At 33.2% G+C, this 23,176-nt stretch overlaps 3 protein-coding genes across 4 annotated transcripts; all 3 read right to left on the reverse strand.

The window, feature by feature from the left end:
* LOC18613098 (long-chain-alcohol oxidase FAO2) lies at positions 208-3,241 on the reverse strand. Its single transcript, XM_007050158.2, has 3 exons — positions 2,833-3,241; positions 2,438-2,710; positions 208-2,056 (listed from the first exon to the last, which is right to left on the reverse strand). Exons 1-3 carry the CDS (start codon positions 3,052-3,054, stop codon positions 329-331), a joined length of 2,223 nt encoding a protein of 740 aa, XP_007050220.2. The 5' UTR covers positions 3,055-3,241; the 3' UTR covers positions 208-328.
* LOC18613100 (glutathione gamma-glutamylcysteinyltransferase 3) lies at positions 11,121-14,740 on the reverse strand. Its single transcript, XM_007050160.2, has 8 exons — positions 14,370-14,740; positions 14,116-14,272; positions 13,804-14,042; positions 13,534-13,697; positions 13,209-13,260; positions 12,495-12,722; positions 11,801-12,313; positions 11,121-11,382 (listed from the first exon to the last, which is right to left on the reverse strand). Exons 1-8 carry the CDS (start codon positions 14,442-14,444, stop codon positions 11,314-11,316), a joined length of 1,497 nt encoding a protein of 498 aa, XP_007050222.2. The 5' UTR covers positions 14,445-14,740; the 3' UTR covers positions 11,121-11,313.
* LOC18613101 (glutathione gamma-glutamylcysteinyltransferase 1) lies at positions 16,126-22,062 on the reverse strand. Of its 2 annotated transcripts, none has more exons than XM_018114194.1 (8): positions 21,714-22,062; positions 21,303-21,459; positions 20,617-20,855; positions 19,807-20,036; positions 18,635-18,686; positions 17,688-17,915; positions 17,054-17,563; positions 16,126-16,728 (listed from the first exon to the last, which is right to left on the reverse strand). In XM_018114194.1, exons 1-8 carry the CDS (start codon positions 21,792-21,794, stop codon positions 16,642-16,644), a joined length of 1,584 nt encoding a protein of 527 aa, XP_017969683.1. In that variant the 5' UTR covers positions 21,795-22,062; the 3' UTR covers positions 16,126-16,641. The 2 variants fall into 2 exon arrangements, with proteins under 2 accessions (XP_017969683.1, XP_007050223.2); XM_007050161.2 differs by having other exon boundaries at positions 19,873-20,036; positions 21,714-22,053.

Here is a 23,176-nt window from a genome sequence, read left to right on the forward strand (position 1 = left end):
GATTAGTTGCATGTCACTTGCACCCAGTCTCCAGTCACCAACCACCTCTCTCTTCGTTTTAAGGTCACCTAGTGGAATTTTGTTTCAACAAATAATCCATTGAGAAAAAGCAGAGTGGAGATTTGTGTGGGCATGCATGTGTGATCAATGTGAACAATTAGATGATGGTGGCATGGGTGAGCCAAACGGAACCAAACACATTACGAGGAGTTATAAAATGAATAATTTATTGTGCTTCCTTGTATTAAAGATCATAGCTTATTGAGAATCCTTGTATGACAGCTGAAATATATGAGAGGAAAATGGTCAGACTGCTCTGGGCAAAGGTTTATTCCTTGTTTAACAAATCTGCAATCTTGTTGGAAATGCAGTAGGAGGTGGATTGTATGGTGAGCATGGGATTGATGCCAATTGCAGTTGGCAGGACACTTGCGTCGCACACGAATAAACCCTCCGCTTCCCAACTTTGACCATTCTCATCTACTGCACCTTCTTCCTGGGTGGCACCCATTCTACAACTTCCCATCTGATGAGCAGAAACGTACATAGTCCAGTACTCCTCCTTGGAACTAGCACCTCCTACTACTGGAACATCATCCAAAAACTCCTGCAAGCTTTCCTCTGTAAGACCTTTGCATTTGATTCTCTGCCCATCGCTACGATGGGTTCCCACTTCCACCGCCCCAGCTGCTATTATAATCCTCAAAACTTGCCTCAACCCAATCCTAAGATTCTCTTTATCCATTTCACTGAACCGATACCTGATCTTACCTTCTTCCATTACTTCCCCTGAACCCTGGTCTCTGATCAACGTGAAAAGGTGAGCCAACCTGGGATACCTCACCATTCTTTCCTTGAACTCACTTCCTGAAACCCATGGAGATAATGCTGCCACTGAGGCTGGTCCAAGTGCAGGAGTTTGGATAATTGCATGGACGTTGGTTTCTTCTGTAACGACCTTATGGAACGAAGTGATGATTCCGCCCTCGTACGTTTTGCCATTTAGTCCTGATGCATCTTCTGGAAAGTATCCCCAACCTACTAGCACTGGATGCAAATGAAGATTCCTCCCAATATTTGGATTCTTTAACCCACTAGAGATCATCAGGGGAGGAGTCAAGAGAGACCCACAAGCTGAAACTGTTGCTTTTGCCTCAATATGCAGCTTTTTGGTCAATTTTTTGTTCCAAGATGTTGCAATCACACCCAGGCATTCCTTTCTTCTCCTTGCATCGTTATTATTCACCAATATGAACTTGTCAGCTTTGCAGGCTGTCAGGATCACAGCACCGCAGCCCACGGCATCAACCAGCCAAGTAGAATCAGTTCCTTTCTTATCTCCTGTTCTACACCCTAAATTACAAGAACCACAGTAATGATTATCTGCGGCATTCCTTGGAACTGCCTCGACTTTCAAACCAAGCTTCTCACACCCTTTTCTAAGAACTTGATTTTGGAATCCTTCCTCCGTACAATTTTCTGTAACGCCGATCCTTTTGCGCACAGCATCCATTGCAATTTCATACTCTGAGCTCCCAAACAATGGAATCTTGTGATCCACACACCACTCTCTGAGAACATTCTTCGGTGTTTTAATTGAGGCAGACCAATTAATAGCCGAGCCTCCTCCAACTGTTGACCCAGCCAGGATCATAATTTTCCCGTTCATGGTTGTCAAAAATCCCCCGGATTCGTAAAGCTCAGACATAGAGGGACCTTCTAGAGAAGTATAGTCTTGTGGTGCAAAATAGTTGCCTTTCTCAATAACAACCACCTTCTGGCCAGAGCTTGCAAGAACTGCTGCAGCAACCCCTCCTCCGCAACCGGAACCAACTATCACTACGTCACATTTGATCTTGTAAACGTTGTGCTCTGGATCCTCCATGACTTGAAGGCCTTTTTCAGTGAGAGATTGGACAAAGGTTGAGTCATCTTCATGCATCGTTTCTATGATACCCTTTTGAAGTGGTCGCCCTTGAGGATATGCCTTTTTCTGCCGGTTGTCTACTTGGTATCCTATTGCTTTCCATGCTGGGTTTCCTGAATTCTCATCGGTCTGCAACAGAGGAATTTGGAAACTTGGAAATGGTATTAGGAAGAAATAGACAACAGTAAATACATCAATACTCTATGTCAAGCAATGGATTACTTCCAATTTCTTCAACGCAAAGTGTTTGGATACGTGTTTCACCTAGCCCAAGCATCCCGCAGGAAACCCAATATTCCTTACCTCCTAAAATATTTGATTTACTAGTTCCATCCTGTTGGATTTTTTGGGGAAAATACTCTTAATGATCCTTCTTCTATTTGGATAAAACTATACCTCGCCTATTTAATTTAATGAACTTGAAAAGAACCACTTTTTCGTTGGTCCACATTTTCTGTCGAAAGCAGACAACAATAAGACAACATAAACGAAAGGTAAGATTGGTGGTACCATGGAGAAGAAGATGAACAAGCAGTAGGTTTTGATCAATGCAAAAACAGCCCTTAGAGGTAAAGGATGCACTTTCCACGACCACTTGATGAGGATTTTTTCTCTCCTCTCCACCGGAATTTCTGAAAACTTGTGAATGAATGGCCATTTCCAGTCACAGCAATCCCAGCCACAGAGCAGCAATGTCCCCAATCTGAAAGAGACTAGTGTCAGAACAAGTTTAGCGAAGGAGACAGCTTTGGGTTGACCTCTCTTCATCAGAAAATCTGCTACCTGTTTCCAATTCGGTAATATGTTTTCCAAGTGTCAGCGCAAAAAAGGAAGAGACAACCAACTTTGGAAGAACAAAAACAAAAAACAGAGAGAGAGAGAGAGATAAGAAGATTAGAATTGACCTCATCAGGAAACGGAGGCTCAGCCCCAGATGCTTTGTGGAAAGCGTCGAGGGCAGCTGAATTCTGCTTGTCATCAAATTTATCATCAAGTGGCAGGGGAGGAACGAAAGTTTCACAGATGGCAGCAAGTGATTGGATCTGAGCTGAAGAGAAACCATGAGTATAGCTACTTCGTCTCCTAGCCCCTTGCAGCAAAGGATGACCGCTCTCTTCTCTTTCCATTTCACTTCTCCAGAGTCCTTCCTCGTCTTCAGTCGTCAGTCCTGCTTGCTTCAGTTTCAGTTGTCACAAATTGGATTTTGGAATTGTGACGAGAGAGAGAACAACTTCTCAACTTTTAACACTTCATTGTCCTGTTGTAGACAATAAAGAGGTCATTTAATTGTCGGAAAGTCGCTACACCATGAAACTCATATTTTACTATTGCAATGTGCTCTGCTTTTTAATTTTTCTCTTATTGCATTTTTTCTTTTCTTTTTTTTTTAAGTATTTGATGCTCACATTTTGTATAATTTAAGTTCAGAAAAAAGATTTTAGAGAGATTTTGAGAATATTTTATTCTTTTATTTAATTAATTATTTCAATTTTTTAATATTTATCTCTCGAATTTTATGAATTTTCATTTTTATAATTTATTAATGATGTGGCATGTTGTAAATAATATGTCAATGTATCATATATAAACTCTTATTATTACTCATCATTAAAATCAAAATATGATAACTTGATTTTGTGTGAACATGGTGGTTGAAATGTCAAAGGAAAGAGTATAACAATACAAAATTACTTTGTCTCTAATCATTCTGTTCAACTATTCGGATTGAGGAGATTAATGAAAAAATATCTCAGAATTCTATGGCCATGGTTGCATAGCAAGACATCAATTCAATTGCTAAGTTTTGAGTCCACCAATGAACCAACAAAAGGGGCTGTCCAGCGATGCAAAGGAAGAAGCTATTTCTATTTTCAGCAGAAAGGAAATCAGAAGATGGTTTGGCAGAAGAAATTATTTACGTGCGATGTTGCCGTGCCAGATGCAGCCCAAATGAGATAATATAAATTAATTATTGGATTACTCGTGCCTGCCTTTCACTCACTTTCTTTATTTATACTTGATCGCTTTCACACTCAACTTTCTTTGGGTCTTGTACCATTATCCAAATCATATAATTGACATTTTATTTAACAAAAATAGAATATACACTGTAAGAGAAGGAGCAAGTATAAAAATGAAAGTATTTGTAAAATTTATTAATCTTCAAGTATAAAATGTATCTGAGTATTTAGCTCATTAGTTAGCGTATGATTTTCGATCTAAAAAGTAAAGTTCGAATCTCTCTTCTCCTAATTTAAAAAAAAAAAAAAACCTTGAAGTATAAGATGTAAAATGGTAGGAGAGAAAAAATGTGTAGATTAAGTGGTTTAGTTCGTCATACCTAAAGAACAAATAGATCAAATATTTTAAAAAAATTGACAAAAATCGCCCAAATATAAAAAAAGACCAAACTGACTAAATATAAAATTGGTTTGATCAGTTTGATTTTTGACCATTAGACAAATTTTTTTTTCACTTTTTTTTATAAATTTTATTATTAAAACTTATAAAATTTATCTATAATTATAAAATATAAATATTATGTATAATTTAAATATATGTATGTATTATACCCTAAACTTTATTATATATATGAAATTAATGACACAACTTATATGTTATAATATTTTAATTTTTATATCAAAGTTTGTATAAATAAAACTAATTATAAACAATATGTTATAAAAACTAAGATGATAACTAATAAAATTATTAAGTGTAATAATATAAATGAAATCTATTATAAGTTACGGAAATACTTATGTATAAATTAAATATATATATATAATATTATTTTATTATGTATATATGAAATTAATTACACAACTTATATGCTATAATGTTTTATATTAAAGTTTGTATAAATAAAAACTAATTATAAATAATATATTATAAAAACTAAGGCGATAATTAATAAGTTTGTAAAGTGTAATCATATAAATAAAGTTTATTATAAGTTATAGTAATGCTTATGTATAAATTAAATATATATATATATATATAATGTTTATAAAATTATATATATATTCATAACATTTTATATTACGAAACATTATTAAGGTGTAATAATTATAACATATTAATTTGTAGGATATTTACTATTATATATTACAATATTAACGTATAAGTTATATAATTTAAAATATATAATTTGTAATTTCATATTTGTATAGATTTATAAATAAATAAATAAATATATATAACTAAAATTAAATTGTTATGATTATAATTTGTATATGTACATATAATAAACTAATATATTTTAAGTATATTATTAATAAAGTTTATTATCAATTCTTCTTAATATATATAAAAAAATATTTTATATAATATATGTATATAATTGGTTTGGTATTTTGAGTTGATTGGTCTAAAAATTTTAAAATTGAGAACCGACTAAAAAACTAATTGAATCAAACATTTTGGACCAATTGATCCAATGGATCAGTTAGACCGAATTGTTCTACCTAAATCATATTTGGTTAAGACAAGTAATTGATTTGGTTTGGTTTTGCTCATTTCTATAAAATGGTACTTTTTCAAAAATAAATTTAAAATGGTAAATGGTGTTTAGATTGAAAAGAAATTCATAATCTCCTATCACTTTGAGGCAATTATCAATCTCATCAAAGCCATTCCAATGAGTCCATCATCTTTCTTGTCCATGACAAAGTAATTTTAGAGTGGGATGCAATCACTAACCTCTTGGGACCCAAATAAGTAGATGACGAAAACATTTGTAATGCATGTTTGATGGTTATTAATTAACTTGGTAAAATTTGACTCTTACACGTCAAGTGGACCAAAGAACAAATCCGTCCATGCAAGTTCTATCCTTGAGCTGTTAACATTACGATCATTTCCACAATTGAATGGTCCAAGCAGCCAGCCAAGCTCGCCAACCATTCCGTCACCTTGAAATATGCCTACACCCAAAAAAGATATCCCATTTCACGTTTTGGCATTAATTATGAGCAAACCAAATGGACCAAAAACGATCATCCCGAAGATTCCACTGAATCGGGACAAATCCATGGCAACCAATTAGTGAGAAGAAAAACGACCCAAGATGAGCACATGGGACTTTCACGTGCGCAGCGCAGCTAACTTTGGGATGGTGAAGCCAAGCCAACCCAGCTCCTCTTCCATCCACAAGTGTGTATTTGTAATTATTACGTCTACGAAGGTCGGTTTCCATAGAGACCTGATGTACTGTTGAATCTTTTCGATAACAATAAACGTCAGACACAACACAATCTCATATTAAAAATATAAAAAAAAATCATTTAAATAATGAGAAGAATAAATTCACCACGTACAATTTTTTAGATTTGAGTGGACTTAAAATTAATTAAAGTTAATATTTAATTATTTAGGATGGCATTTGGCTATGTGTAGGTGCAGGCAATTTAAAAAATAATTATGTTTAAATAAAGATTTATTTAAATTTTCTTAAATAATTTGAAAATTCTTTTAGTTATTATGTCAAAAAACTATCTTTATTTTTGCGTTGGAATGGTTAAGTAGGTATCTCTCTATGAGTGATTCCAAACCAACCATGCATGTATTATGAGTAAAATTGATAATACATCGATGTCTAACATCCCATCAAATACTTTATAATTTAATATACCCTAGAATCGGATAAAATTATTTTTTTATTTCCTATTTTATAATGAATAATATATAATAATCTGATTTAAGATCAGCTACAAATACATGATTGTGACGTAGACGATGCAAACAAGGTGGAGAATCTTCGGACCATGCATAGTCACTTGTACAAGTTCGTTCCAAAAGAGGCAACTTAAAACTCATCCTGATAATGTTTGCAGATTAGACTAAGCAAGGTTATTTATGGTCTTAAACAAGCACTAATTAAGAGCTTGGTATAGATCAAGGTCTAATTAGCTCTTTTTTGATCTCATATGGCTTTCACAACGACAATGTTGTTGCATTTATGCTACTTTATGTCGATGACCTTATTCTCATGCCAAATGATTTGTCATTTTGATCACAGTTATGGGTCATGTTCTCTCATAAGGACATGGGGCATTGAATTACAATTCCTTAATAAAAATGGAAGCCATCCCTCATTCCCAACACCTCTTCTAAACCATTCTCTGGTTCCAGATTTGATTGCAATTTATCATCTCATATTTGTGTCACCAGTCAGAGATCAACAAGGTCCATCATAATTGATTAACCAGTGTGAAACAGGCATGAAGATGAAAATTGAAATCCTAACCAAAAGCCTAGAGTTGATTTGTTAGGATCTTTGAACTGCCTTTAGTGGCCAAAATAGTTGTCACTTGTCAGCCTACTAGAAGAAAAACTCATGAAAATAAAAATAAAAACAAATCCTTTAGAATGTGAAACCAGACCATGGTGAATTACTCCTAAGGATAATTGCATTACATTATTCCTTATTTTTTAGATTGGCTTGAGTATCACTTGGCAAGACACCTTGGGATTTACTATTGATGGAACTAGCAAGTTGTCCCATTTGAATTTCAAAATTACAAATTGATGTTGCTTGATTCTGAATGATGGCGTCATTCTTTGTCATGTAGGTCTCAATCTTTGTTATGACGGCATCAGTCTTTGTCATGAATTGCATAAACATCTCCTCTATATTATGCTTTTTCTCAAGAACATGAGGTCTTGCTTGTGATGGAAAGCCCCGAGGATTGTTTGGCCTTGGATTTAAAGGTACTGGGTTATTATTCCATGACAAGTTTGGATCATTCCTCCAATCAGGATAATAGATATTAGAATATGGGTTATTCTGCTGCTTGTTGAAATTCCCAACAAACTGGACTGATTCAGAATTGGATGGACATTGATCACTGGAATGGTTATCTCTACACAAATCACAAGTTATGAAGGAGTTTTGGACAACATTAACTCCTATTGTGTCAAATCTTTTTGTCAATGCAGCGACTTGTACAGTCAAAGCATTAAGTGCATCAATCTCATGAATACCAACAGTTTTTTTAGAATTGGATCTTTTTGAAGACCATTGGTAATTATTGAATGTCATCTCTTCCAACAAATTATAAGCTTCATCAGGATTTTTACCTATCAATGCCCCACCAATAGTGACATCAATTGTAGATTTGATTGAACTAATCAACCCATTATAAAATATCTGAACTTGAAGTCATTGAGGGAGCCCATGATGTGGACATCTTCTAAGCAAATCTTTGAATCGTTCCCAAGCCTCATATAAGGATTCACTATCAAATTGTGTGAATGAAATTATATCATTCCTCAACTTTGCAATCTTTGCAGGTGGAAAGAATTTTGTCGAGAATTTTTGAGCCAAGTCCTCCCATGTAGTAATAGATTCAGTGGACAATGAATTCAACCAACTCTTTGCCTTATCTCTTAACGAAAAGGAAAAAGTCTAAGCTTGATAGCATCTTCAGTCATCCCATTATATTTGAAAGTATTACAGATTTCCAAGAAATTAATCAAATGGGAATTAGGATCATCACTAGGTAACCCCCCAAACTGAACAAAAGACTGAATCATTTGAATGTAAGCAGGCTTGATCTCAAAATTGTTTGCTTTGATAGCAGGTCTTCTAATACTTCGGTGTAAGCCTTGCAAGAGGGGAACAACATACTCCAGCAAAGCTTTGTTCTCTTCAAGAATCTGAATCCCAGCATTGTTACCATGATTATTATTATCTTCAGCCATTGTTTGGTTTAGAGTTTGAACTTACAAATTTTCCCTCGAAGTCTTCTAAAAGTTCTTTCTATCTCTAGATAAAAAAAAAATAAGATTCGAATTCTCCTTCGTATACAACAACCAAAGATGCCTGAAAGCAAGAAAAATAAATAAATAAAGTAAAGTAAAGTAAAGTCTGAATTAAAACTAAATTTGATTGGTATTATTATTAGTAAAAATTCTAAAAAACAATTTTTCAACAACGATGTCAAAAATTTATCAGTTAAAATTTTACCTATATAAGCATACGTATCGAAAAGATAATATATTAGCAAGTAGGATATCGATCTCTCAGAGAATTGTCCTAAAAATTTACTAAATACTAAAATTAAAACAATTTAGTTTTATTCAAACAATAAAAAATTTAATAACTAATTAAGCTAAAACTACTCAACTAAACTAATTAACACTAATAATTAAAGCAAAAAGATAATTGAATAAAGATCAAATTTGAAAAAAGTCTAAGATTACAATATTCTTCACATTTCATTTAAATCTTACCTCTTTCTTAATTAATCTAATGAATTGAATTACTAACCTGAAGTCTTGAATTATTTATAATGGCTTCCTAAGTCTCTTATAAAAATATCTACTTTAATCAAAACACTATATTTCTATATGAATTGAAATAAAATAGACTCATTAAGTTTAAGCTCTAATCTGATTACATATGACATATAGGTATATTTTTATCCTACAAACAAATCAATTTATTCATCTAATCAAATAAATATGATCATATGCTATTCCAATTTTAGTCTACACTAGACACCCTTTTTTCAAATTTGTTGAAATTTCTAGATCAATTTAATTGGTGGTTAGTCAATTAAAAAGCATTAAGAACAAATTGAAATAAAAAATTCTATCCCATTGAAAATAAGTTAGAAAGAGATTATAAATTTAAACTAAATGTGAGTTCATTATAATCCTAGAAAAATAAATTTAGCTAGACATAGTTGTAGAAGTAAACAAAAACATATGAAACTTAGCCATCAAGAGTAATAAGAATAATAAAAGTTAAGGAAAAAGAAAATAAACTAATTTTGCAACCTTTATCTTCAATCTTCAGCTTCAACTTTTAATTTCTTGAATATCTCCCAAGATTTTTCCTCACTGTGTGTAGCTAATTTATTCTTAAGTTAACTATTTATAACTTGAAAACTTAACCTAGTTTTACCTAAATTAAACTACTTAGGCCTAAAAACTCTTAATTCGTGCTTAAAATAAATATTGAGCCTAATAGGGATCGTAGTCAGCCCGTAACCTGCATTTTTTGGCCTGGTTTCTTCAAGTTTTCCAGCTCGGCCCCACAGCACTGCCCATCTAAGTCGCGGCACTCCCTTGGCTTCATGCCTTTTTCTTGTCAACTACTACACTTCGTCAACTTCCAATGCAATTTTCTCCATCTTCAATGCTGAACTGGGCAAAGTGATATTCATTAAAGTTGTAGGTCTGTCTCTTAAATTTTTAATGATTTAAGAATAGCAACATTTAGAGTTTCAGAGTGAAAATTATGCTCAAAATACCATAACATGTACGAACAGGTCTTAAACTCCTTAAACACTTTTCTTCGCTCCATTAAGCGTTATTCTTTTAGAATCCTACTACAGCATAAAAACTGAAAAATAATAACTAAACTAAGCTAAATAAACATAAAATTAGCATAAAATAAAATAACTTAATAAAAATAAACTAATTAGAAAAATAACTAAAAATAATTAAATTATAATCTAAACTCAAGAATTTAGCTAACTTTGAAGAACAATTGAAGATTCTATTTCATAGAATTATCATTTATGTTTGCAGATTAAATTAAACAAGGTTATTTATGGGCTTAAACAAGCACTAATTAAGAGCTTGGTATTCAGGTTTAATCTGCGCTTTTTGATCTCATATGGCTTTCACAAAGACAATGTTATTGCATTTATGCTACTTTATATGGATGACCTTATTCTCATACCAAATGATTTGTCATTTTTATCATAGTTATGGGTCATGTTCTCTCATAAGGACATGGGGCATTGAATTACAATTACCTAATAAAAATGGAAGTCATCCCTCATTCCCAACACCTCTTCTAAACCATTGTCTGGTTCCAGATTTGATTACAATTCATCATCCCATGTTTGTGTCACCATCTTGCGAAGGCATAATGGAGGGACAGCCTTGTTGAACATCAAGCATGTTGAAGATGATAAAGATCAGACTTAGACTTACTTTGGGATCTAAGGTGGAAATTAGCTGCCCCTACACAGCCAACATGCTTGGATACGTGAACAAGAGCAAGAGAAAGAGTTTACTACAGCTTCTTTCTCTTTGCTTCTATCCTTGTAATATTACTGACAATAGCTTTTAGTTGGCAGGTGACATATTGCAAATTTACAACCAAATTAACCGAAAGGCCTGCCATGCATTTTAATCAGGATCCATGTTTTCCATGAAGAGTAGTAATGCGGAGTTTGGGAAGAAAACTAAACTAATATTAAAATTTTGGTAAAAATTCAATATTCAGATTCCAAAAAGATATAGAATTATAAATTGCATGTTAAATTCTAAATTGCAGAATAACTGCACAACTAAAGGAGTTCCTGACGTAACCAATAAAGAAGTCGGTCCAGTGCTCTTCAGCATGCTGCTTGTCTAACCAAAAATTAAGCAGATGAGGATGAGACATTGAGATCAGCCTTGAGGAAATAGAGCTGCCGTTGCAAATGCAGAACCTGTCATGGTACCAAATAGGACAGTCAGAGATCAACAAGGTCCATCATAACTGATTAACCAGTGTGAAACAGGCATGAAGATGAAAATTGAATTCTTAACCAAAAGCCTAAAGACTATTTGTTAGGATCCTTGAACTGCCTTTAGTGGCCAAAATAGTTGGTCACTTGTCAGCCTACTAGAAGAAAAACTGATGAGAATAAAATTAAAAACAAATCCACTAGAACGTGAAAACAGACCATGGCGCCATGATCCCCAATTTTGCTAGACTATTATGTTCTAAAGTTGAAGAAATTTAAAATGATGATGAAACCCAAAGACATTGGAAAATGATTAAAAGAAAAATGGATATAATCAAGACATAAAAGGAAATACCAAGAATTTGAGGGAAACAAAAAAAGAAAAGGAACCAGACATCACCTCCTCTCGAAGCAAAGTCGGGAGACTGGCAACCAATGTAAGACCTTTCATCTGTGCCTGTAGCTTCTCCTCTTTAAGGCCCAACCAGGTATCTTGAGGCAGGGCAAAAAGAAGTACTGTCAGACCATCCCCCATTGATGGATGCATGCCACAACAATTATTTTGGTCAAAATCACACAAACAACTGGGCTCTACTTGAGATGATGGGATAAGCATATCAACCCTTTGTTCAGTGCCATTACTAATTACCGTGCCTGAAACCATTGTGACAGGCTCCTTACTGTCAGTTTTTATAAGCTTCACATTTGTTCCTTTACAGCATAATCCATTTGATGACCCGATTTTCCCCGTTAGAAGTTCTGCTCCTTGACAACATACATTAGCAGCAATGTCAGCTAACCTATCTTCATAACCCAAAGATGCCACGTTGTTGCACAACGAGCTCTCAAATGCCAAATATCTCGTCACATGTCTGAATAGTTCAGTCTCTCGTATTTGTTTCAATACTTCTTCCTGAAATTTCAAATTAGTATCTCTTTCTATTATTTTTCTCTTCAAGTCATACGAAAATATCAGACTAAGATTTGAACAAATGAAGCTCTAAGTCGAAAATTCGTTCTTTTTTAAAAGGAGGAATTAACAGCAAAGATAAGTGGTAGAGCAGAGAAAGATGAACAAGTATGCCATAGGAAACCTTGAGTGCAAGCCTTCGTTTCTCCTCTTCACCTAACATAGTACTGCCATCATCCTGTCTCCGAACCTCTGCCACCCACTTGATGAGTTCTCGCAAATTGGGAGGTGCTGATTTGAATACAAGGCATAATACATCATCAACATCTTTTAGATACCCGGAAGTGAAGAGAAGGGGAACATCTTCTGTCAAGTACTTTGCAACAAAGTTCCAATCCTTGTGTCTACAGCTCTACATTTGATCCACAATAGCATGCAATACTAATTATCACCTCTTTGAACAACTAAGTTATGACAAATATAAAGAAAGAAACTAAAGAATAAACAAATCAAAATTTGAAACGTATCTAGAGACTGGAAGCAGGAACACAATTATCAACAGCAAAGAATATTTTTGTTTATTTTTCAGAGAGGATACTTATCATACTATAAGACCTAAAATCGTAATGTCAACATTCCCATATTTAGTTCAAGATTTTAAATTCCCCTACATGTGGCCGGTTCAAATTTGCATAAATTCATATTAAAGAGTTTATTAAAAAATGTCACTTAATAATATTAAATCAAATTTCACCACTTGTTACTATATATACTCATTCCAACTATCATTGTATAGTACACTGACCTTTGAGGAGAAAAAGGGGTATGAAAAGATTTCTATCAAGTAACAACAAGATGGAATTAGATGAGACTAGCTGGCAATGATAAATTAAAGTACCACAGTATAAAGTACGGATGCCGCTTGATGAAGCTTTGAAATAACCATGAACCTGAAGAAAGCAAGCACGAGTTCTGGTTAAAAAAATAAGAAAACTAAATTGCAACAGCAAGATAGTAATAATAAGCTGGCGAGTTTGAGAACTCACAAGCTACAGCTTACAACAATCCAATGGACCAATCAAGGATTGATTGTTAAATGTACTTAGAAGTTCCAAACAAAATATAAATTAAAGTTGGGCATGCTTTCATGAGAGCAAAAACACAAGTAACACAAGTAACAAACATATAGAGCCTAACTTGATGAAGAGGAAAGACTAGATTACCCTCTACGATGTCCGGTTGCTTCGTCGACAGTGTTCATAGCCTCCCAAAGAAGGGAAAGAGGAACCCAGTGAGGAGGGTATTTAAATCTAGCAACGTCCAAAATCAGAACCATATCTTTTCCAGCATGGTAACCCCCAATTGGCGAAAAATGACCACTTCCTGTCTGCAACCAACTATCATTTTTAAACTTGTAAGCACAAAATAAATAAATAAATAAATAATTTGAAGAAAAGAAGTTATATAAAATGAAATGTGAGTCAAGAAGTTACCTGCTTGAAAACTCCTCTGTGGTATGAGACGATCAAATGGCAATCCTCGGAGGAAGTACACGAAATTACGCGTTGCCGAAAATCGTCCAAACTAGATTGGTTGGTCCTGAAAGTTTCAACATCAGCACCGTTGCAAACAGCCAAGCAAGCAACTTTACCAAAAGTGATGCCTTGATCTTTGATTTTCTCCAGAGGCTCGCAGCAATCTAACATCGAATCATCGAACCATCTCCAAGGCCCTGTTTAAATTGAAAAAAAGATTAATTTCGCTTGGCAATTTAATTAAATTGAAACAAAAAAAAAGGCATTTACCCTTCCAGGTTCTTCCAGGATCGATAGCGAGGGCGTTTAAGACCATGGCGAGAGTGGCGAGTCCGCAATACGCAGGCTCCGATTGCGTTTGGTAGTATGATATAAGTTTGAAAAAGCCTTCCATCGTTCCTCCAGCAAGAGCTTCCGTGAACAGTTGCTGCAAATAATTCCAATAGACATTTTTTTAACTAAAATAAATATTTAAAAGATTAGAGAAAGAGAAAGACAGAAATTAGGGCCTTTTTGCTGCTTGCCTTGCCCTCCGGAGAAGCGAACTCGATTGCAGGAGGAGAGGGAAGAGTTCTTCTGTAAAGACCCGCCAACGCCATTGCCGGCTTCTTTTTTCAACTTCTTGAGAAATGTTTTTGCTCTTAACTGTTAGTCTGCAGACTTCGTATCAGGTAACCGGTACAATACGGCCATGGCACATGTTAAGAAACAACCCAAGCCAGCCACGTGTCTTATCGGCGTTGAATGAACGCAAAACTTATACTTGAGTCAACTCCATTGCCATTAATTCTACAATTTGCAGTCTTTTTTCTACGAAGTTCGGGTTGAATATTAATGGCGAAATGGAGAAGAATGTTAGGATCCAAAAGAAGGGTCAAATAACTGTTTATTATAAATTTGTTCTCTAAAGTTAAACAATTATCATCGCTTAGACTGCTTTATATATATATATATATATAGAAAGAGTGAGTTGGGAGTTGATTTTGCCTAATTTAAATCAAGATAAAGCATGTGAGGTTTGAAAGACTTGAATTTGTACCAGCTGACATACTATATAGTTATTGAATACACTCATAAGTCAAATTAATTTATTAAAAAATATTACAATTAAATCAATAAATCATGACAACAATAGGTGAATCAAAAGTGTTGGAACAAAATTAATGACACGAAAAATAATTTTTGTTTTGCAATTTTAGAACAGTTCAAAAGATTTTGGTAATTAAATATTGATTGAATAAGATTATTTAGTAAATAATTAATTTTTTAAAAAAATTATTGAGTTTGTTTTTTTTATTTTTTTAACTTAAAAGCTATTATGAAACCCTCATGAAAAATAATAATTTTTAAAATTAAATTAAAATTATTTAATAAATTTTTTTATAAGTTATAATTTTGATTAAAATTATCGTAAAAAGGGTATTTCTTTTTTTGAGATGATAATATTATAATTATTTTTAATAAATGATGATATTTTTGAAACAAAAATAAAAATTTTCTTGTATTTTTAAAAGAATAGAGGAAAATACTCCTCACGAGAGTTTTTCTTGAAATTTTTTTTTTCAAAATTTNTTTAAAAAAATTATTTTTTTTTAAGAGTTTTTTAAAATTTATATTTGATCTAACTTTTATTTTTAAAAAATAGATAAGTTAAAAAAAGATTAGACAAAACAAGCACTCTATTGTGTCTTGAAAATAAAAAAAGTAAAATATTTTTATTTTTTAAATTTTGATTGAAATTATAAAAAATTTATTAATTTTTTAATTGAATACTTTATTTTAAAAGTGCAAATTTTGTCAACAAAAATTATAAAAAATTAAACATTATTTTTTTAATTAATTTAAAAAATTATTATTATATTTTTTAAAAAAATAAAAAGCACTCTTTCTCTTTTTTTTATCAATGCTTCTCTGCTCCTCGAGAATTTTAGGGAGCTCCATTGAGGCTCTCCGAGGGAACTCTGGTGCTCCCTACACGGAGAGTTTTTTTTTTAATTAATAAAATAATATAATAATAGTTTTAAAAATTAATTAAAGATAAAATTATTTTTTTATTCTTATAAGGTCATCAAGTTTCTCCAAATTCTAACGATTAAGTAATGATTAAACACGAAAAATATTTTTTAAAACAGAGTGTTTATTTCAACAACTGATAAGTTTTCGTATAATTTCGATCAAAACTTAAGAAGTAAAAACATTTTACCCAAATAAAAATAAATTATCTACCTAAACATATGATAAATGCATGCACCACAGAATCCAGCATGACTAAAAGTAATGAGACATGGGACTTTACAGTACCAAGACTTGCAGATTGGAAGGAAAATTGCCTTTAATCAAATTACAATGCACATGTTTGCAGCATCCATAGCACTCCTAAAACATCAAATGATCCACTTTACAGTGCACTTACCATAATTAAAAGTTTTCTACCAACAAGTTAGCACAACAACTGATCCAGTTTCAAACTTAAATCTCGTTTCCAGGAGAAAATCCACCACTCCTCAACAGGAGAGATTACTACCTGTGAATGACATTTCTTTCCACTTTGCCACCAGGTATCGATCCCTAGAAACTCCCCTTGCCTCTTAGTCAAGATACTTCAGTCAAAAGGCCGCACACTTGCAATTGCTTGCTTTCCCCTGTAAAAGAAGGCTGACAAATTTCCATGGTGCTATCTAGCTTTTCTCATTCTTGGAACAAGGTGATTATTTGCTCTTTGTTAGCAATATGAGCTATGGAGAAAAATGAGAATAAAAAGGACAAGGAAGCGGGAGGGGATGATGGTATAATAGGCTAGCATAAAGGTGCACCTAGATCCTCATCTACCTTATTCTCTTGGCACTTCTTGAGAAGATGGAGCTGCCGTCGTAGGTGCAAAACCTGCCATACCAAAATTTGCTAGTAGTTAGATATCTTTGAAAGACAGATTCATACATGCTGGACATTGTTTTTTCTCTAGCATATATTGCAGGTACTTCTCAGTCAAACTGAGAATTGGAAAAAGCCTACAGAAGGCAACTCAGACACTCAGTTATTTATCATTCCTCGAGCAGGTCATGTTCTCGCTCAAAAGTCAAAAGAATGACAATGGCAACCAAAACTTATTTCTTTACCATGCCCCATTGAGTATTTTATCTTATGAATTAATCCACAAAAGGTTACCCAAAAAAAAGAAAACCCAGAAAGACCACTATAATTTTTTTACCTCTTCCTGAAGCAAAGTGGGAAGATTCTTAGTCGAGACAAGGGAATTTATTTCATACAAAAGCTTCTCATCTTTGATACCAGACCATGTCTCTGGAGGCAAGGCCAGCAGCAGAGCTGTTAGAACATCATTGCCAGCTGGGTAAATCCCAATGCAACAAGTTGCACTAAAGCCACAACAATTCAGATTTTTAGGGCCTGAAGGAACCAGCACATCAACCCCCTGCTCAGAGCTACCATTTACCACTGTCCCAGACACCAAGGTAATACGCTTATCACCATTAGCCTTCAGGGTAGTAACACAAGTTTCCCGACAGCAATAACTCTCTGGGGAACCAAACTTCCCAGCCAAAAGTTCTGCCCCTTGACAACAAACTCCTGCAGCAATGTCAGGCAGATTATTTTCATGACTTAAAGCCAGTACGTTTCTGCAACACGAATTCACTGATGATAAAAATGATGCAACATGCTTAAAAAGGCCAGTTTCCTGTACTTGTTTCAACACCTCTTCCTGGAAGGGCAAAAGCAAATTGTAATGTTAAACTTTAGAGAGTATTAAGGCAAGCTGCACAAACAGTATCTTGCAAACTAAAAGGAAAAGGAAAACAAGAACAATTAGTGAAGTTCTACAGCACCTTTAGAGCAAGCCTTCCTTTCTCCTCTTGGCTAAGATTTTGACCACCATCCTCTCTTCTCCTAACTTCTGCAATCCACTTGATGAACTCTCCAAAATTTGATGGGAGTGATGAGAAAACAGCTGAGAGAACTTTATGTACGTCTTTCAAATCCTCTGACTTCATAAGATTAGGAACATCATCCATTAAATACTTTGCAACTCTGACCCAACTTTCATGCTTACAGCTCTGTTTAACAAATAGACATACTCAGAAAGGCGACAGAAACAGTTCAAAATTTCAGCCCTAATATATTAAAGCATACAGAGCAAACCCACAGACATGACTGATATGCACCAATATAGGACTAAACACACTTCAAAACACAAAACAAGGAAACTGTAAAGAAATCCAAAACGGTCATTCTAGCACTACGGCGCAGCACCCAACAGATGCATCCAGAAGAGATGCAACATTACCAAATAAACATGTAAACAATTGTTATTACCAGAGTTACCAGAATGTACCCAACCCCTTACAATTTACAATCTGGAACAGTGAAACATGTGATCCTATCACAAATATATAGAAAAAAAATTGAAAGAAGAGATCTCTGGACAGAAAAGACAGAGGAACCAACCTGCTAGCAACAGGTGTGAGGGAAGACAAGTGGTGCAAAGTAACCTTGAGATTAAAAGGCTTTTTAACTTTTCAACCAACGGTAAACTAAAAGAAGCTTTATGTTTTTAACTTTTCAATTAAAGGTTAATTAAGAAATTTTAAGGTTTTAAACTTTTTATTGCTGATGATATTAACTCTAATATTCCAACAACCCACCTGCCCAGCCCACATATACACACCAGAAACAAACAAAAGGAGATTTGAAAACAAAGATCGCAAAGCATGAACAATTGTAGAATAACAGCATCTCTGCAAGTGCAATTTATAACGTCAAGATATCAAAATACCAGGGTGTAAAGCAATCCTGGATCTCTATGAGGTCTGGAAATAAGCATGAACCTGGAAAAAATATATCAACTATACATGAGAATCAGCAATTAACAAGTCTTTGTATCCCAATAATGCTGAAGAAAAAATGAAAGAAAGAATCAAAATGTTTAACAAACCAAAGAGTTTGGACAGTACTACAGTTGCAGAATCTCTCATTCTCAATTTTCTACAATATATAGGCAAGCATGTACTCAAGCTGAAAAAGCTCAACTATGTAGCCACACCTGTATCTAATTGTAATATGTAACCACCCATGCTTCACAGAATCACAAATATACTAGATCTTGTAAACTACTTAATCCACTAGTCGAGCTTCCACATGTTTGCATGTAACTTAGACCCTGTTTAACCTAACTTTTTTTTTACTTAAAAGATATTATTAAGCTCTTATGAAAAATAATAGCTTTTAAAATTAAACTAAAACTATTTGGTAAACTGTTTAACAAATCAAATTATATAAGCTCTAATTTCAGTTAAAATTACCATAAAGGGTATTCATGCTATCTTTAATCACCTAATAAGCTATAATGTAATGCTTCAAGTTTGTATATAATTTCACATGTTAAAATCGAAGAAATCAATAAAAAAAAAGAATAATTTTCAAACTTGTATAGTAACAATAGTATTAGATTTTTGTTGATCTAACACGCAATCGGACCATGATGTTTCAATTCCCAAAAAAGAAGAGAAAAAAGGAAACGATGTATTTAATATTAAAATCTTTTTTGGTAAAAAAGAGAGAAAATCTTTAAATAATATTTGAATACAGTTTTGAATTTTATATTTTTTTTTCTCTTAATTTTTATAAGAACAAAAAAATTCTAGATTTGGATATTCTATTATTAGATCTTTTGTTTTTTTATTAGTTTTTGTAGAAAGAAGTAGAAAAGAGGGAAATCGTGATTTATGTCGAAGAATGGTAATTTGTAAAGGGAAAGAGAGGAGAGGAAAATTAATTAAGAGAGGAGTATTTTCTGCAAATTAATGTGTTTTTAAAAGAAGAGAAGAAAAAGCTCCTCCCTGGAGCTTTTTTTTAAAAATTTTGTTCTTAAAAAAAAGCTAGGCCAAACATGCACTTAACCACCACACCAAAAAAAAGAGGAAAGAAAAAACCTTCCAAAATAGCCACCTGTTAAGACCATTTTGCTTATATAACATTGAGCAACTAATGAGGCAAGCAGGTATGAATGCATACCCTCTACATTGCCCTGTTGCTTCATCAACATTGCCCATGGCTTCCCAAAGAAGTGTCACAGGAACCCAATGAGGAGGATACTTAAAACGAGCAACATCTAAAATCAGGGCCATGTCCCTTCCAGCATGATAACCACCAATAGGAGAAAAATGACCAGTGCCTGTCTGCAAAACATATAACGCCAATAGGATCCACCACTTAGAAGATATAGAAAAGGATGCAAAACTACTTGAATTTTACTATTGGCAATTTGGCACTAGTCAATGAATAGAATAGTCCACAAAAGCATGTGTAATGGATTCTGATCAAAAGCAATGGCATCATTACTTCAAAAGATGGATGACTTAAAAAGCATAAATGATGTACAGACATCTGAGGATGACAATTCGAAATTGCATAGCTATTAGACGATTAAAGAGGGACCTATGTATGCAACAAGATTTAAAAAATGTAGAATCATAATCACAATTATTTACTAAGTACAAATGCAAAATAAATGTCAATGGCAGCTGATCTCACAATGAAGATGAAATTCCTGTTTTGCTTTCATAGCACTTTTACATGTTCGAGCTCTCATTGCCATCACGTCACCCATTGTCACAGCATGGAAAAATATATCATGGATCAAAACGAAGCCTTTTATTATTACATCCCATGCTGAAATTACATGAACTGATCTGTTAAATAATATTATACTAAAGAAAAAAGCTGGAAAATATCCTGAATATGAACATTGAATCTTACCTGTTTAAAAGTTGCCCTATGATATGATGAAATCATATGACAATCATCAGAAGTGGAACATCTCACGACAAAGTTACGGAAGTCATCCAAGGTGCTTTGATTCGAGCGGAAAGCTTCAACTTTTGCTCCAGCACAATGAGCCAAACATACAAGCTTCCCAAATGATATCCCTTTTTCTTTAACCTTTTCCAAAGGCTCACAACAGTCAAGCATAGATTCATCAAACCACCTCCAAGGTCCTACAAAAGAAACTTATAACTGATTGGTATCTACTTTTAGATGACAGAAAATGAATTCAGCTAATCCTGTATCAAAATAAAATAAAAAACGCAGTATGATTATATGACACAAATCACCGAAACATTACTCCCATCACAGGAGATTGGGTTCAGACTAATCAAAATATTAGCAAATATAAATGTGAATTAGGCCATATTTAATACCAAACACAGCTAAACCAGCATCAAACATATGGATGACAAAATATTAAATCATTTTGAAAGTTACAAAAGGTGCCATTCCCTCTCTTGCTTGTAAACATATTCTCTTACTGACAATAAACATTATACTGAAAATTCTCTTACAGGTAGAAAGATCGGTAAATTGATGATTGAAATAATTTATAAACAACTCTTTTTAGTGCACAGACGAGCTTAAAAAGATGTCCACTTAATTCTAGAAGTCACCTTTCCATTTTCTTCCAGGGTCAATAGCTAGGGCATTCAAGACCATGGAAAGGCTGGCAAGTCCACAGTAAGCCGGCTCTGACTGTGTCTGAAAGTAAGATATCAACCTATAAAATCCTTCCATCGTCCCGTTTTGAATCGCTTCAATGAACAGTTGCTGCATTTCCAATACATTACAAGCAACTGTAATGTTAATCATAATCATCACAAAAAAGTTCCCAATTAAAAAAATAATTGCATGTTACAATTCCATTTATTCTTTAACTGAATACTCTCAACTATATTACTTAAGTGGAAGTTAACAAAGACACATTGTGCAATTTCACCCCAAAAATTAACAATTATTTCTTTGGCGGTTGACCAAATATCCCAACTATCCGAAAGGTCAAAAAAACGAGAAGCAGTGATTACCTTTCCATCGGAGGAAGCGAAATCGACGGCAGGAGGAGAAGGAAGGACTCGTTTATACAAACCAGCCATCGCCATCTTCATTTTGCTGGTTTTTCTTGATTTATACTAGTTCTCTTTTTTTCTTTTTTTTTTGGGTTCTGGTTAGGTTTATTCGAAAAGGAAACTGAAGATTTTGCGCAATCAAAGTTGGGTTTCTGAGCTAGGTCTTCGCGAATTCAAAGCACCGCCTGATACGCCATTACGCTTGTCTTGATCAGATTCAGGGAGGCAACAAACCGAAAAAAAAAAAAAAGAGAGAGAGAGAGGCGACAAAATCGACGTTACGCCGCGCCCGCCTAAACTTAAGGATATGGAAAGCTATTTATTGGGGATTTCAAAGTAATTACGGCGTTTCTTTGCATCAATGTCAACGTTGTAGTTTTTTTCATTCAAAAGTCAACGTTAGTGTTGAATGTAGAAACTGATGGTAAATTGCTAAACTTCTGGCCGGCCTCGGCCTATATCTTCGGATTGGACTTCGGCTTCAAATGTGGGTTGGACCTTTAACATGAGATTTACTAGTTTCAATTTTTATCTTTTTATTTTTGTGATAATTTTATTTCTTTTTTTTCATAATATTTAAAAAAAATTATTTTTTTATTCCTTAAAAAAATTTATTAACTACTAAAAAAAATTCAAATAAATCATTATTTTTTTATGACTTTCAATAAATTTTTTTTTATTTTTATATTTTGAACAAAATAAATTCCAATTTGATGAATTAACTAATGACAATTAGTCAATCTAGTTTACTTGATAATAAGTATTTATTTAAATTTTTTTAAATAGTTTAAAAAATTTTCCAAGTATTAAGATTTTTTATTATTATTTTTAAACTGATGAAGTGTTCTACATTGTTTAGGACATTGAGTACATGAGTATTTTTAATAATAAGCATATAAGATAATAATAGTTTAATAAGATTAATTGAGTAATACAATTTTAAACAAAACCTTGATACTGACCTTAAATCATATTATTCAAACAATTATTATTGAGATATGTATAGATTTGGACCAGTTTCCTCAACTTTATTCGAGGAAGTTAACTTAAATCCCATTCCTAGTGTTAATTTTCTACCACGATTTTACAAATAAGGGATTTACTTATCTTTCCTAATACGAAAGGAAAAACTCTTCATACTCTATAACTCTTATTTTTGCCTGTGACTAATTAAGATTCTTTTTATTACTTTCTTATTTAGTATATTTGTTATAATGTGCGAATTATTTTTTTTAAGCAATAATTATGGAATATATAAATACAAATAGTTCTAAAGTATAGATTTTTAAATATTAATAATTGAAATTTTATAATATTAATTTATAAATTATTTATTAGTATCAGAATTAAGAAAAAACATATCTTAATAAATTTCATTCAATGTAAGTACAAGTGTTATTTATAAATGGGATAAATTTTAT

This window comes from Theobroma cacao, chromosome 1 (assembly GCF_000208745.1).
Source record: "Theobroma cacao cultivar B97-61/B2 chromosome 1, Criollo_cocoa_genome_V2, whole genome shotgun sequence".
NCBI classification, from domain to species: Eukaryota; Viridiplantae; Streptophyta; class Magnoliopsida; order Malvales; family Malvaceae; genus Theobroma; species Theobroma cacao.